This window comes from Paramormyrops kingsleyae, chromosome 14 (assembly GCF_048594095.1).
Source record: "Paramormyrops kingsleyae isolate MSU_618 chromosome 14, PKINGS_0.4, whole genome shotgun sequence".
NCBI lineage: Eukaryota > Metazoa > Chordata > Actinopteri > Osteoglossiformes > Mormyridae > Paramormyrops > Paramormyrops kingsleyae.
The window spans coordinates 3,239,170-3,255,704 of NC_132810.1; the positions used below are offsets into that span (position 1 = coordinate 3,239,170).

Consider the following 16,535-nt stretch of genomic DNA (forward strand, 5'->3'; position numbering starts at 1 on the left):
CCCTGTCTTGGTGTTATTTTAACATCTTTAACTCTTCTATCATTATACTATCATTAAGTAGGTTTATGTTAAATAATATTTTTTATTATTATTTATTATGTTCATTATGACTTGTCATTTCATTGGTCGTGCTGTTTATTTCTTGAATCTGTTGAGAACAACTTTTCATATATTCTTATGTCATCCATTTTCCAACAACTAATCCAGGGGAGGGCTGGAGTAACACAGGGCACCTGCCCCCCCTGGATGGGGCCCAGGTCACTGCATGGCACACGCACACACAAGTACTCCATGTGGGCAACTTAAGCTACTTCATGTCAGCATTCAGGATTCAAACACTGTCGGTGTAACACAGGAGTATCTCACACTGAGTCACTGTGCTTCGCTGCTTCCTGACATGTCATTCATATATGCATTTCGTTATATCTAGTGTTCTGAAACAATAAACAGGGTGAGTCAACAGAATGGAACCGCCCAAATACTTCAAAGCTGCTTAATAGTGGTGTAACGGTATACTCAGCCCACGAGACGAGACACGATATTGGGTTCACGAGACGATATTTTAACAATATTTTAAGGAAAACTTCAAAGAGGAAATATATTACTGGAAAGCAGCCTTTTAGTTGATTAATTTGAAAGACGAAAAAATGCTAAATAATGCAGATGTGTATAGCCATGAGACCGGTTTCCCGTGCTTCACTCGTGTACGTTCATTCGAAGAGGAAAACTTCCACAGGACTCCGACGTGAAAAGATATAAACAAATTTTTATTCCACGGGTTAATCTTCTTACAAGAGTAAGTTATCCTCAACAACAAACATACTACGGTAGGAAAACCGTGCGACTCTATCCTCCTCAGCTGCAGCGTCTTGCCTCCGCTATACTAACCTTTTTCTTTTCCGGGTGTACATAAATCTGCGATGCCGAGTTTTAAAGACCTTAAAGGCAAACAAACGTATTCACAGTTTCTCTTAACCAAGTCAACACAAATACAATAAAATAATTTTAGTTCAATTATAACCATGAATTTACTTATTAAATTACGAACTACACAAAATAAATTTAACAGCAAATATAAACAGTGAAATATATAAACTATATTAACTTGGCTCCCACACAGATGTATGGTGAAATGTGTTAAATAATCATCATCATCATATACTACGGAGCCCCTAAAGTCCCATAGACTGATTGTTTTTTAATTGTGTAAGAAAATAACAAGTTAATTTACTTGAGGCTGACAGAAATATTCACACAGCTTATAATGGACAGGATTCAGCTGATTAAGTTTTATTTTAACCTTGGGATGTCGTACAATGAAATTCTAGCTGTTATTGCACATAGACATGGAATTATCATCAGCAGGACTCAGTTCATGCGTATTCTGAAAGACAACAGACTGAACAGATTTATTTTTTTTGGGGGGGGGGGGGTGAAAAATAGAATCTCCACACTAACTTTGGAAATGCTTTATTATGGTTCAACACATAACCTGAAGCTATATACTGTGTGCTGTAGCCTAAGCTATATAAACATTTCTTATACAACGTTCTTCATGCATTTATATTGAAACTTGTGCTCTGATGAGCTGGCAGACTTCCACATGTTCAACGTGAACTTTATTATTTACTGATGCAGTGCATTGTGGTCTATTTAGTCAGCCAAAGAATGTTTCCATGCAGTTTTTACCATAGTCTGGATAAAGTGCATATTAAGCAAGCTGCACTTGGTGTATTTCTGGAAAGGGACACCCTAGATTACTTGCGCTAGGTGCATTAACACACCAAGTGTGGTAGTGTGTGAGATCACTTTTCCACTGCACTAGATCCCATATGTTTGGTCCTAAAAATTCAGTACTTTCCCTTTTCCATGGATTTCTGGTCAGGTACCAGTATCAAAAGTACCTGACCAGCTGAGGTACTTTTTTGGTACTTTGGGGCCGGACTTGCAAATTTGTTTATTGTCAGTTGCTCGTGAAAATAACCTGCCTCACGAAAGCAAAAAAACATCCACCATCCTGAAAAAGACTAGTCATGACCTCAAAAAACAACAATAAGCGTAGTAAAAAATAAGTAATAAAAACAGATCCGTGGACAAATGAAGACATGCAAGCATTAATTGCAATCTGGTCGGAATCAACGAGATGTGGGTGGCACAACAAGAAATAAAAAAGCATTTCTGTAATATGCCAGGGCTGCATGATATTGGCGAAATGTCAAATATTGTGATGTGATTTTGTTGCAATATGTACTGGGATATATATAAAGCAAAAAAATGAGTTCAAAATAAATGAATTTTTCACAAATCCATCTAGGAATGATTTAAACGCAAGAATGAAAATGGATTTTGATTGGCTGATAGAGCAATGCAGAGATCATGCAAATGCAGTGGCGGTATAATTTTTTAAACATATACTGGATAATTTTGAAGAGGAACAATCATTAAAACTGCAAAGCTTGCTAAGTCTAGTTTCCTATGACAGAGTAAAAACGTTTTAGTGAGACTTAGATCCCATGTGCTGTAATGTCCGGACAGCATGAAAAAGCCTGATCTCAACCCAGCTGACTATCACGTCCCTTGAGAAATACAGCCATGTTTCGAATTCAGTATAAAATACCCTGCCGTATGCTGGGATGATGTGCTGTGACCCTGGGTAGTAAATTAGTTTTGTGACACTGCTGTTGGTTGAGTCAATCAGATGCGAAATGCCCCCGGCATTATTCATTAAAGTTTTCAGATCATTGGAGTCTTCAGTATTATTGTAAGGAGAAATCAACCCATGGAAACGGTGGATCACAGCCCCCTCCTGTCAGCCCTCTTTACTGCACCACCGGATTAACTCCTCAGTAGCAGTACTGCCTCCTCCCTTTTGGTGTTCATGATGCACCTGCCACCTTTCTGAGGTTTATGGACATTGTACTTTGCCCTCACCACAGGCATGTGGCGGCCTACCTAGACGATGTTTCCTGCATGCTGACAGCTGGGGAAAGCAAGTCCTTGGAGGGTGTTAGCCTGGAAGGCAGGACTCGCAGCCAACCCTGCCAAGTGCTGCCTGCAATCCCAAAAAAATGGCGGATATATAGTTCCCTGGGCATTGGATAGTTCGACATGGATTAATTGAGTGTCAAGCTTTAACCACCGGTAATTTTTACCTCTGTGGATATTTAAGGAGCATAGTGTACCTTTACGTTTCATTAATTTAGCAGACACTTTTATCCAAAGCAATCTATGTTTTTGAAAAGCAAGGTTTCCCCGTCCGCGGAGCAACTGAGGTTAAGGGCCTTGCTGAAGGGTCCGACAGCGAAATCACTCTGTCAGCCCTAGGATTTGAACTGCATATAACAAAGATTTGGAATTTGGACCATTTCAAGGAACATGTCACTGAAGCTTGCATCCAACATGGTTAGACTCGCAGAGAACAATGTCTAAAACCGTGTCTTGCTGAAAATTGACAGCACTTTGAACATTCAACTAATGTATGGCTAAACATTCAGCATGCTTGCTTAATGTCTGTGCTGTGACAGGTCAACCTTCACAATTAATAAAGATATCAAAAATCTGTCTTTTGAAAATTTAAACATGCTAGAGTGGTCGCATAGCCCCCTTACCTGACCTGAATCCAAGATGGCCCCCGTCAAGGGTATTCATGCATACCTCACAGATACACAGGTAGGCCTATGTATTTATTTATGATAAATGTCTTTTTGTATGTATGTATTTTTGTTATTAGGTGTTCTGACGCATTTCTCTCCTGGCAACCATAAGTTTACTCCTTGATGGACAGACACATATTACTCTCCAAGAAAAAAACATGTTAATTAAGCTGACTGTCCGCTGCCGGTTATAACACGGTGTGCTATTTTCTTGGTTCCTAGAGTAGATCGTATTAAAAATAACATAGAACAACGCGCATTAACTTACATACAGTAGTTTACATCTACCAAGCCATGCAAAAACAAACACATGTCGTTCCCACTGAACAGTACTGGAGACTGACGTTAAAAAAAACAAGAAATATTTTTGGGTCCTAACGATAATGTGTGCATATTTTTATGTTAAAGTTACGTTCGATTACCGCATCCTTTATTTTCTGATCAGCTAGATAACCTCGTATATGTATAAACTTGTGCGAATAGCAGTGAAGCGACTTTTGTGAGACCGGCGGGTGTTGGTGCGCAGCTTGCTGGGAGGGGGGCAGGGGCTGCTGCGGGTGTGCCTGCCATTTAAAGTCACGGTCTCTCTAGCGGAATGCACGTCCCCGGCGCAGCAGGACAGTGTTCTCACTGTATATACTTTATTTTTAACAGGCGGGGTGGGTCGGACGCGGGTTGGGGGGGATGGAGCGCGCGCGGCGGCTGTCCCTCTATCTGTGCGGCCGCAGCCGGGGGCCCCGCCCATCGCGACACTCAGTCCGCTCAGTCTGGTGCTGCGACTCTGCCGGACCGCGCCAGTCGCGATGGGAATGTAACTGGCGAAGTTAATAAATATATATATATATGTAATAATCCAAGGAGATTCAAATAAATCAAAGGAACTGCCAAGGAGGAAGATAGGCTACTTTCATTTGTAGGAGTTCATTCTGTTTGCTTGTAAGTGGTAACGTTATATTTTTCTTTTTTCGTAAATGCATGATTAATTTGTTTATTTACCCAGTGTGAATCCGCGTATCGTTTCGCGACAATTACGGATATTTAACTAGAGATGGTGTAAAAGGGTGTTTAAATATTTTGGTTTATTTATACTTGTCACTAAATTCAGTGATGAGTTGCTTGTTAGTGTCTTTAGATATTTACAAATATGTATTTTAGGTTTATACTAAACTGATGGTAAGTTATTTCTGACGCTTTTCTGTTACTTGGGGTGTTGTTTTTATGTAGGCTTATTTTTTTCTGAGAACTAACATTGAAGTTAACTCTTGTAACTTCCAATGAATTATTTTTTCAGTAAACTAGGGGCTCCTGGGTTAACTCGGGCAGCAGATATTTAGAAGTATTTATTTCGTTCCGTCGAAACTTAAAAAAGTTCATTTTAAATTAATATTTTGTGGTTTTTACAGAAACATAGCGGTTTTGTATTGTTTTAAGTTGTAATACCGTTGCAGTGTACCTATTTTTATAAAATGCCCACCTGTCGCACGCATGAAATATGAAGGACATTTACTTAATAGGCTATGTAGTATTATGGAATTGTATTATTACTGAAATTTGTATCATTGGTTAAGATATGAGTTGAAGCGTTCAACTCATGAGTTGAGTTGAGTATGAGTTAAAGCGTATTTTTTGATATTTCACTTTGAAATCTGTTCACAGATAGAGGTTACGAAGAATACACCGTCTTGTTAGATTATATTTCGGTATTTATTATATGTTTTAGAACAATTACTTATTTTTACACTTCACAAAATTTGGTAAGATATTCAGTGTTATGTCATTGATAAATATCGTTATGCTTGTGGCGTATCAAACAGTCCTTACTAGTAAATATTTTTTGTGTAAGTTTTGTCTGTATCGTAAATATGTTGGTATTAATAAATGAGTACAGAGCAGATCCTGGAAATGAAGTTGATTGCTTATAATATAATCAGCTAGCAACCCAGATTATAAACGGGTCCTTGTGCTTAAGGGCTGGAGGTCAAGGTGGTCAGACACTGGGTGTTTGGAGAAGAATGTTCCTATCGAGGCGACATTCAGCGTTACAGAGAGCTTTATAGGGGCAATAATAGTGATACGTGCATTTAATAACAACAGCAGCAACAATAATAATAATAATAGTAAAGTTTTATTGTTGTACTCAGTATTTTTCTGGATCATACAGTGAATATGTTCAACAAAAGAATAACATTTATTTAATATATCCTTCCATTACTTATTTCATTTACCATTTTACATTGTTTGAATGGATTGCTAAGTTTTGAATATCAGTATCGTGCATCATAATTTATGTAACAACCTTAAGGCCCAAAAAGGGAAACCCCTTTGCCTGCCTGGTGGCACCTTTAACGCCACCTGCCCTGGCTGTGGGTCTCCATATCCTATTAGTCATCTAGAAAAACTAGCCCGCATTCTGATGGTCTTGTTCATAACATAGAGCAGTGTGAAAGGAGAGCGGCAGCCTTCTAGATGAACTTCACTTCTGTGGTACATTCAAAGTGGAATTCTGGAAGAGGTTTCACTTTATTCTACTGACTACTGATCAATTTGGCCGTCGCTCTTTTGCTGATATATAATCAGTGCCTGTTTTCATCCGTAGGGTGTGTCTTTCTCTTGTGTTTCTCTTGTTTAGCCCAAGATAGAACCGTAGTGAATTAAAAGCTGAAGTTTAAAATACTTTTGTATATAGTGACCTATATTTTAACTTTTACTTAAGTGTTTTCCTACAGAAATATTTTCCCCTTGAGCACTAACATTGTATTATTATTGTGACTTTATCATCAGGCTTATGGTTTTGCTGTTCTTCAGCCTTATGGTCGGTGTTTGCTCTAATGTATGTATTTTGTAGCTTTGTCAGCATTGCACACTGATGTGTATATGGCTTTGGCTCATGGTGCGAAGACACTGGCCCTTGTCACTCTCTGAAGTACAATACCTCTGCAGATCACTGTGAGACCCTGGTTCTTAAAAATCCTGGCTTATGATGTGCTGTATAAAGGAAGCTGCAGTTGCATTTTTGGAAACCGTAGTAACATATTTACATGTTCCTCAATTGACATTGGATTTTGCCTTTTGACTGTTGTTTATGCTGAAGAATATTAATTGAGGTAGGACTTGACGGTTAGATGGTGTCTGGTTTTTCTTCAGCTCTCAGTTCCATTTAATAAACCCTGCCGGAGAAGTAATATTTATTTTACAAGCTACTTCAACTGTGTCTGTTAAACCTGTGTTATTCCGACAGTATATGAATCCATTTATCGAGTACTTGTAAGAATGTCTGAAAAGTTCTTCTTGGTCTTGCGGGATCAGCGTATAATGCGTGTGTGGTTTTGTGGTAATGTGCTAATCTTTGGTGTGTTTGAGTACGTATATGTGTAATACAGAGAATTAGGCCACGGTGCTGCATCCCAAGTGTGTCATGTGCATGCTGATAAGAGGATTCCCAGTTGTGGGTGGAGCTCGGGGAATGGGGTCCTTCTCAGATAACACCCCCTCTGCACTGGGCAGATACTGAGGGAGACCCTGGCTGCTTGTGGAGTACGTGTCACTGGGACTTCGTTAGCCTCACTGCGTTCCCCCTGTTTCCCAACCTGCAGACGCAAATTATGTGTCACCTGGCAATTTAGTTGGATAACTTCATCAGCCACAACACCATCTTTTAGCTTTTATTGTTTTTAAAAAAAAAAAAAAAAAAAAACACGTGGCCACTGTATTTCACTGCCATTGAGGTATTTTTTGAGTCTGAACTCCAGACAAGAACTTAGAAGAATTTAAATGTCATCATGCCATTCTTTATAGGTAACAGTTACTTCCAAAATCTATAGTGAAGTACCAACACACCATTATCAGTGGAGATGCATGGACTAGACCATTTGTGGTATTGTTCAGACAGTCACCAGTAGGGGACAACACTGAGAAAGGTCTTGACTGAACTATTTTAAAGCCAGGCCATTGTTTAAAGTGGACAATCATCCAGTAATTTCCTACTTTAAGACCTGTGTTGAATTCTGATCTATAGATTAGTTAAAGATTATTTGATGTGGCTTGCTTTTTCTATCCTGGAAAAATAGCGGTTCACCCCAGAATTTTAGAACTTTCAGTTTGTTGATGGTAGGGAGTCCCAGAGGAGAAGCGCAATCGTCTGCGCTGAGGGATAGCCCAGCCCAGGGGCAAACCGATAAGAAAGAGCGGTAGTAGCATGCTATGCAGAGATACGGCTATCACAGTGACTAACCACGGCTCACAAATGCACCACACTGTCTCTGGTATGACACCTGGACTCTGCGTAGGTCCTGTTCAGATGCTGCTGTTTGCAATAGTTTTGAGAACCTACCCTGAAATAAATGTACCTTTTCAGGCTGCATATCTAAAGACAGATTCAGAGAATGTTTACTGGCGTTTTGAAGTGAAAGTGATTAATTGCCAAGACACCACAACAAAATGTGTTCTTTGCGTTTAACCCATGCGTGACCCTGCTAATTCAGCACCCAGGGAGTAGGGCTTTGGGGCTGTACTTCAGCAGTCAGGGATTCAAACCAACAACCTTTTGATCACAAACACACTTCCCTAACCATTCAGCCACCACTTCACTGACTAAAATTGCTCTGCTTCTCTTGTGTTTCAAAAATGTTACCTTGAAAATCATTGAGGAATGAATGCTATTGCTAATCAGAAGCCTTCTGCGTTTTAGCCTGTGTTTCAGGTGCTGTGTCTCGCCTCTATAGACCATCGCACCTACAGCCTGAAGACTGTGCCCTGCTGTAGTCATGACCTCCACCACAGACTACGACAATGTGGAGATCACACAGCAGTACAGCCACGTCAATATGCGTTTTGAGCTTTCTGATGAGGAGCTGGACAACGACCACTCTTCAGCTCGCCGCTTTGAGCGCTCGCGCATCAAGGCCCTCGCAGGTGAGAGCGCTACTTTGTGGCTGCGCAAACGGGCTGTGGCTGCGCAAATGGGCAGGGGGAGAATGACAGTGACTTTCTCGTTTGCCATCAATATTTCCAAGAATTGTGGTATTTTTCAATTAGGTGGGTCTTCTCATAAGTCCTAAAAATATTTGTATACAAAAAGAAGGAGTGAATTTATCAAATGCACATTCCCAGTCCTTCCTTAAGGACTCCATAATATAGTTAGAAAGAGCTAGTTCTTAATTTTTTAAATCTGGTTCATTTTCATCTTCTTCCATTGGAGCAGTGTTTTCAAACCCGGTCCTCTGGGACCCCGCAACCGGTCCACGTTATTGCTCCCTCCCAGGGAGCAAAAATAGGAGCAAAAATGTGGACTGTTTGGCAGGGAGCTCGGGGGGAGCGAAAACGTGGACCGGCTGCGGGTCCCAGAGGACTGGATTCGCACTGCATTAGTGTTTATCCTGTTGTTTACAGAACTGACAACAATATAACAGTCATGTAATGACTTTTACAGTGTTCTGGTGGGTCAGGGGGGCATGGCCCAACCCAGGCGATTAACCTTAATACACTTTCCTTGCATGCAAATGCTGAAGGCTTGACCAGAAATCTCCTTCCTTTCTTCCTGCTTGTACCCTTTTCTCCTCTGCACCTATATTCTGCCTTCATTAAGGTCATGTGAATATTCTCATTAGAGAGCAGAACTAAAAATATTATTTTTTAGAGCATAATAGAGTTTTTACTGCATTTAATCTGCCCTTGACAGATTTCTCACTTGTCATGTATACGTGTACTTCAGAGATGGGTAATTCAGGTCCAGAGAGTAAAAGTCCAGAACAAGATTTTGTTTCAACCAACCAGTTGAGCAAAAAGAGTCACAGTTACAGACTACTCAACTGGCTGGTTGAAACAATATCTTGTTCTGGACTTTTACTCTGTGGACCTGAATTACCCAACTCTGATGTACCTCTGTGTTCCCCATCTGCCACAGATGTCTAGCGACACTGTATCCCTTTCCTCTCTCGGTGGGACGGATGGGAACATTCGGACATTCCCAGAATACTTATCTGACAGATCTGGGCAGCTGCCCCCTTGCCCGATGTGTAACTGAGTTCCTGGGATATCTATTGGAGCCTCTGACCTCTAACTGGCATGGGGGTCATTTGTCAAGTCTTTAAATAGTTTCAGCTCAGGGTTTGATGAAGGGATATGTAGTTCTCAAAGCCAAGCAGAGTACTGTACTGGGGTATACACTATTCCTTAAAACAACCATCTTAGTAACTATTAGCAAGAATTGTGGTCTTTAGTACCCTGTCTAGTGCTTTTTTCTCTTTAAATGATTTGGGTTCCTCTGTGTAGGAGTTGCTATTCAAGGTTTGCCGGCATGCTGGTGTCTCTGCAGTGCAGTCTGTGCTTCCTTTCTGAAGTGCAGGCAGACTTTTTTTTTCTTACATCACTTGTTAGGCACGCATGCATGTATACATATAAGTTCACAGATGCCCGCGCTCTCTCTCAGTCTCACAGTCTCACACAGTCGCACAGATGGCCTGCGGCACTCTTACAAATGCAGAAGCCGCAATGCCAGAGACAAGGCGCGCATATCGACGGACACTCGCATGCAAAGTGCATCCCACACAAACGGGTACCCACACAGCCTGCCCGCGTGTAGTGAAGAGCATCTTCACCTTCCTGCGCTCCAGCGTAATGGTGACGACGCAGAGCCGGAGGGAGTGGGCTGAGTGGTTTTCTGAGGGATGCACGTGTTCAGCGACATATTCTATGCATGGCTGGGGCGGTGAGGAGAGCAGTGCATTGACTGGAAGGCGGAAAGGAGGAGCAGCGCTTCATCACGGGAGTAAGGAGAGCGAGCGCGTGCAGGAGGGAGTGTGAAGGGGACAGACGTAGAGCAGAGGAGAGGAGGAAGGATGCCGCATACCGCCAGCTCCACACAGCCACATCTGTGGGTGAGGATGAGCAGCCACTGCCTGTATCGCGCTCCCGTCTGCCAAGATCGGCCACAGGAGGTCAAGTTCTGCTTGAAGACTGGGCGAGAGGAGCTTGGGAGAGCTGCTGGAGGTGATGGGGAGCAGGCCGGCTGTCCCCGTGCTAATGGCAAGGCACCTACAGGCTGGGTTAGGTTGGGGAACCGGAGTAGGAGCTCGCCCCCTATCCACAGGGCCCGGCAGTGCAGCCCATACGCCAGGCTACAGCCAGAACAACAACCTGAGAGGAATGGCACATTCCAAACAATGCCTTCGTCAGGGGCTGCAGGGATCCCCTCCCTTTCCTCTTCTCCGTTCTCCTCTTCCTGCTGCGCCCCAGGACATCATAGGCCACCAACACCGATGTCGGACTTGCCTCGAAACATGAGGCGGGCTCACTGGATGAGCTGCAGTACCTCCAGCATTTCCTTCCCCTCCATTCTGGATGGTCGCTTCAGGCAGCTGCAAGGTACTATCCACCTCAGGTGGAATGCTGGTCTCCCCGTCCAGGGCTGTTTGTGATGGAGGGATACGAGAGCTTAGGGAGTGTTCATTCTGTTCTTTTAAGAGACAGAGGGCCAGCAAAGTACAGTGGAATGCTGGTCTCCCCATCCAGGGCTGTTTGTGATGGAGGGATACGAGAGCTTAGGGAGTGTTCATTCTGTTCTTTTAAGAGACAGAGGGCCAGCAAAGTACAGTGGTGCTTTTAAATACATTTGTCATGTATTTACACTGGTGACCGAAATTGTGGAAACACTTCCAGTTAATAGAGGTTGCAGAACTTTATTCTAGTTACTCCAGTTACTTATTTAACATTGCACGATTGTTTATAAACATTGCTGCCAATATTTTTGTAGTCATCTCCGAAGAATATGCTGGGAGTTTCCGCAATTTTGGCCACTAGTGTATTTGTTTGGAAACAGGAGTACCCCAAATTTTCACTAAGTTCACTAAATTTTCAAACATCTCAAACTGCTTTGCTACTGTGTCCCATCTCATTGAAAGAGAGGAGGCTGATATTCTGTTCATCGTTCAATAATTTTTAATTATAAAATTAAATGAGAAATGACAGTATTGGCAGGTTAGCGGTGTAATAGCATCTTAATTTTTGCTTGGGATACTAGTTTAAAAGCAGTATATTATTGTCTTCCACATCCTCTTGTCCAGTTCTTTGGAAGATTCAGTGTTGTGTTAGTTGAGTGTTCTATGTTATTTTGTAAATATCATCCTGAGCGCCATTTAAAAACTTAATATTAATAACGACCAACCAGATCTATATATGCACAGTGTAACTTCAGCTTTTCTAACTTTGGGAAGTTTTTCTTTGGAGTACGGCTATCTTTCATTATATGCTTGCGTTAAATGACGCGCACGCCAGCGCACCCTGGTGGCTCTCTGGCCAGAACTGTCACTGAATATATTTTCCGACAACCGTGCAGCTTCTTGTTCCAGAAGTTTGCATTTAAAAGGAATCTTGTGAAATATCTCAAGGGCCTTGACTTTTCTTGTACGTTCGAGTACGTTTAGGAGTGAACACTCCGTCTGGGATGTAAACAGAGCGTTTGTGTATCTCACTGAGGATCGTTTCTTACCCCATTGATTCTGAGAGGTGATTTTCTGTTACTCAGAGAAAGGACTTCAAGGTGACTTCATGTTTTCTGCTGTCGTCCACCCCCCAATTTTATAATGCCTTATTGTCTATCTACTATACCAGTGTTTCTCAATCCGGTTCTTTGGAACCCACAGACGGTCCACATTTTTGCTGCCTTCCAGCTCCCGATAAAACGTGGACTGCGTGCGGGTGCCTGAAACACTGTCCTATACCATATCCAGTACGGGGTCACGGTGAGCCTGGGGCCTGTCCCCAGTGGTTCAGGGCGTGGGGAAGGGGGCAGCCTAAATGGGACGCCAGGCCAAGTCATGTCAGCACAAGCTTTTGGGTTCCAGAACGAGAACAGAGTCCGAGGAGAAAGCACACTAAGGACACACTAAGGAGGGACACTCTGAGCCAGCATTAGACCAGGTCCTTCATGTTCTGTTATCAGTAGAATCCTAGGCAACCCCACCTTTCCTTTTAACCTCCAATGCTTACATTTTTATGTAATCTAAATATTCATCTTCTCATTAATCCAGGGATTCTTACCTCTTACCAAATTAAGACTCAAAATTCAAACCTGTTATGTCATTCACTCAACCTTGCTTTGTCCCTCAAGCCTTTTGCTTACATTCTCATTATGCTGTCCTTATCTTGTTAAGCAGATATTTGATCCTTATTATGTCACTTCAGGAATTCTACTCTCTTCTCATATCTATCCAACTGACTAGAGCTGACTTGGAAAATACAGGGAAAACCTATCAGTACGAATGATCTGGTTGGTAAGTCACGGTTGCTGGGTCTTAAAATGAGCTTGACAACATGCCGTGAGACTATTAGTAAACCTCAGTACCAGAGCTGCTGCTAAATATGTCATATTATTCAGGATACATAGCTAAATATTTTACAGGCTGTTCTTTGAGGAGTCCTGAACAGCCTGATTGTCAGTTGTCAGGGACATGCATGGGTGACTTCAAGGCTAATGAACTCCAATTTGAGAATATTCTGAATGACAATTAAGACAAATTATTTAGACTTATTCGAAGTAACATTTCATTCTTCTGAAAAGTGCAGCACATCAATAGACTGCATTGTTCTTTATTTAGAATAATACATGGGAGTTGTTAGTAATAAGGGCCATTCAGTTTAAAAACAAGAAATGTTTCTGATATTATCCCCTGTCCCAGCAGACCAGGCCTAAAAGTGTACATCCTTCATCCTCTTGGGCTCTCCCTCGCTCCCTCCCTCCCTCACTCCCTCCCTCTTTCTCTTTTACTCTGCAGCTTTATGCTGTGAATCATTTATTTTAGAATTCATTAAAGATGCACAATTTTGCATCTGTATTTTGGGGATGGGGATAAATTTTACAACATCAGGCATTATAAAGGAATCTGAGCAGGAGGAAAGCTTGTCATACCCTTTCATGCCAGAATGGACACGCACACGCGTGTGTGCATGTGCACACACACTACATATTACTGGCGGTACTCATGTACGCAGCCTTGTCATCTGCTAGGAATGTCCAGCACCGCAGGCAAACTGAAATGTAAATAAAATGTATGAACCAAAACACATTCATATGCATGTGCAGTTCCTATGACGATACTTATCTATTATTTTCAGTGGATCTTGATACCCATACAGGGACAGTAAAATACCAAAGAGGGGGCAAACAGAAGCTGGGAAGCATCGCCTTTATCCTTGTATGATGATTTAAAAATCAGACCTTCATTTCACAGTATTATTTTACAGTAGCACTCTTTGGGGATAGGGTTAGGGTTAGGGTTAGCTGTTTCATTGGGTGGCACTATTGCTGGGGGTTCTCATCACGTCTTTGCTCTGTCTGTGAGGAGTTGGCATGCTGTTCTTGTGTCATACAAGTTCCCTCCGGGTACCATGGTTTCCTCCTGCAGTCCAGAGACCATGCTGGTGTCTTTTAAGTTGCCTGTAGCTTGAGCCTTGTGATGAAGTGATATATTGTCCAGGTTGTACCTTCGCCTGATGCACTGTTAGCTTAGACCAGGGGTAGGCAGCCCTGATGCTGCAGTCCCAGTATCCAGCAGCTTCTCTATCCTACCTGATGAGATACTGTCTGAGATTAGGTGTGGTCCCTTAGAGACCTGGTTGGACGGAGCATTTGCCCGATACTGGCACTCCAAGATCTGGGTTGCCTACCCCTGCGTTAGACTGTTGACTATTTTTTCGATTGATCGACTAATCTAATGATTATTTTCCTGTTTTAATGAGAAGTGACAAATACCCATGTGCTATTGGGGGTAATATTAACCAGCTAGGCTAGTTGCTAGTTATAAGCACATCTCCACTATCAGCGGAAGCAGGTCCTTTCATTTTAAATATTCATTGATCATCGATGTACTTGAAACACCATCTTTGCGTTGCATATGCTGCACTGTAGCATGGTTGCAGTTTTCCATAATCATCGTTGACTTTGCAGACTAATGGTTGTAGCTCTACCTAGGCTAGGTGGTTTGAAGATGAACGGATGATCTGTTGTTTACACAGCCAGTGTTCTGGTGGGACTGAGAGATAAACTTCGTGGCAGATGCTTATCTGTGTCCTCTTAATTCAGGTTCTGAATGGTGCTTAATTTGCATCGTCTACTTCTCTATGTATTTTAAAGATTTCTTCCTTACATGGGCAGAAAGAAAGAGCGATAGCGATAGACAACCCAGAAATATCCACAAAACAAAACACAAAGAACCGCAAAAAGGTTCAGGTTTATGCAGATACCCACATCATGGCAAATGACAAGCAACAATACAGAGTTATGGAAGCCTTACAGAATTCCATGTACAGTAAAGGGGCCGTAGGCTGGACTCCTCCACGTAGACAGTCCACATAACTAGATGATATCAGAGACGCAGATAGGAACAAGATTTACAAGAGGCTAGATCAGAGAAGAGCGCAGGCATGAATACAGTCATTTCCCTAGAGAAGCTGTTGGTGCCTATGAAATATTGTGGCTTAATAGAAAAAAATGTGAGAGCAAGAACACATGCTGCATGTTTTATGTTACATATAATAAAGAAGTGTTCCCTCTTTTATTTAAGAAGATATGTGCTTAATCTCATTATGTCCTTAAAGATTGCCATTAATCATTGTTAATTATCTGTAGTTTTTCCTTTCAGTGCTGTCTCTTCACCCTTTCTTTGGTTTTCAGTTTTAATACGTGCATAACCTATATAAAGAAACTGCAGATGAAACGTGCCCCCTTGTTCCAGTTTGTAATATATGCTTATGAAGCTTAAATAAAGCTAGAACACGTCTGATTGGTTTATTTATCTATTTATTTATTCTACCCCTGGGTAATTGTTTTTTTTAATTAGGCATTGAACAAAGTCTAAAATAATTATTTTTTTTTTAGCTCCAGATGTTTAAATAAAGCTGTTCATTTCGGATTTTTAAAGTTGGATATAAATTCCATAGATACTACATAAGTATGTTGTCACTATACAGTATTTGGCTTCAGTTTGGGTTAAACTGCCATAAAAAAAATATATATATATATATTTTTTTTTTAAATAAAATATTTATTTTATTTTAAGGGGATGTATGAATCTCTGTTTATTATGCACCTATGATAGAAATAAAACCATATTGTTTTTGGGCCCTATTAGACGAGCGAGAGGTAGTCCAGAAGAAGACCTTTACAAAATGGGTGAATTCAATCCTTTCACGAGTAAACTGCCGGATCTCAGACTTGTACCACGATCTGCGGGATGGGCGCATGCTGATCAAGCTTCTGGAAGTTCTCTCCGGGGAGTATCTGGCAAGTGCCTGTGCCTTATTCTCCAGCCTCACCGCCTGATCTCTACCTGCGCTTCTGTCGTCATGCTGAACCTCGTTTCTCTCATTCAGCCGAAGCCAACGAAGGGCCGCATGCGGATCCACTGCCTGGAGAACGTGGACAAAGCGCTGCAGTTCCTCAAGGAGCAGAGGGTGCACCTGGAGAACATGGGCTCCCACGACATCGTCGACGGCAACCACCGTCTCATCCTGGGCCTCATCTGGACCATTATCCTGCGTTTCCAGGTCAGGCAGCTGAGACAGTGCTGAATCCGCTCCTGGGCTGATTGTTATTGCTCTCGCCCCTGGAACAATATTATCGCATACAAGCACCAAGCTGTGGGTATTTTTAGATTCATTCCTAGAGGTTGGGGGACCATGTTTATTTTTATACCATCATTTGACTGAGTTCTTTATTTTTAGCCTTTTTCTGTAGTGTGCTTGCATTATTTAAGCTTTTAGAAATTCCAGGGTGAAAATGCCTTCTCCTCCTTTAGTTCTCACATGAAACAGTATATATGCATCAGAAAAATCCTACCCTATACTTAATGATGAACACAATGTGGAAATATAAGTGTTGTGTTCATT

At 41.8% G+C, this 16,535-nt stretch overlaps 1 protein-coding gene across 2 annotated transcripts in view; it reads left to right on the plus strand.

Moving 5' to 3' along the window:
* Positions 1 to 4,360: 4,360 nt before the first annotated feature.
* Positions 4,361 to 16,535, plus strand: part of sptb (spectrin, beta, erythrocytic) — a 32,557-nt gene continuing 20,382 nt past the window's right edge. The window contains exons 1-4 of one of the 2 annotated variants that reach the window (XM_023827480.2): positions 4,361 to 4,589; positions 8,341 to 8,564; positions 15,779 to 15,930; positions 16,020 to 16,193. In XM_023827480.2, coding sequence (XP_023683248.1) covers positions 8,417 to 8,564; positions 15,779 to 15,930; positions 16,020 to 16,193 — 474 coding nt within the window. In that variant the 5' untranslated portion in view covers positions 4,361 to 4,589; positions 8,341 to 8,416. Of the gene's footprint in view, positions 4,590 to 8,340; positions 8,565 to 10,085; positions 11,016 to 15,778; positions 15,931 to 16,019; positions 16,194 to 16,535 lie in introns of those variants that run through there. The other variant, XM_023827478.2, reaches the window with a different exon arrangement.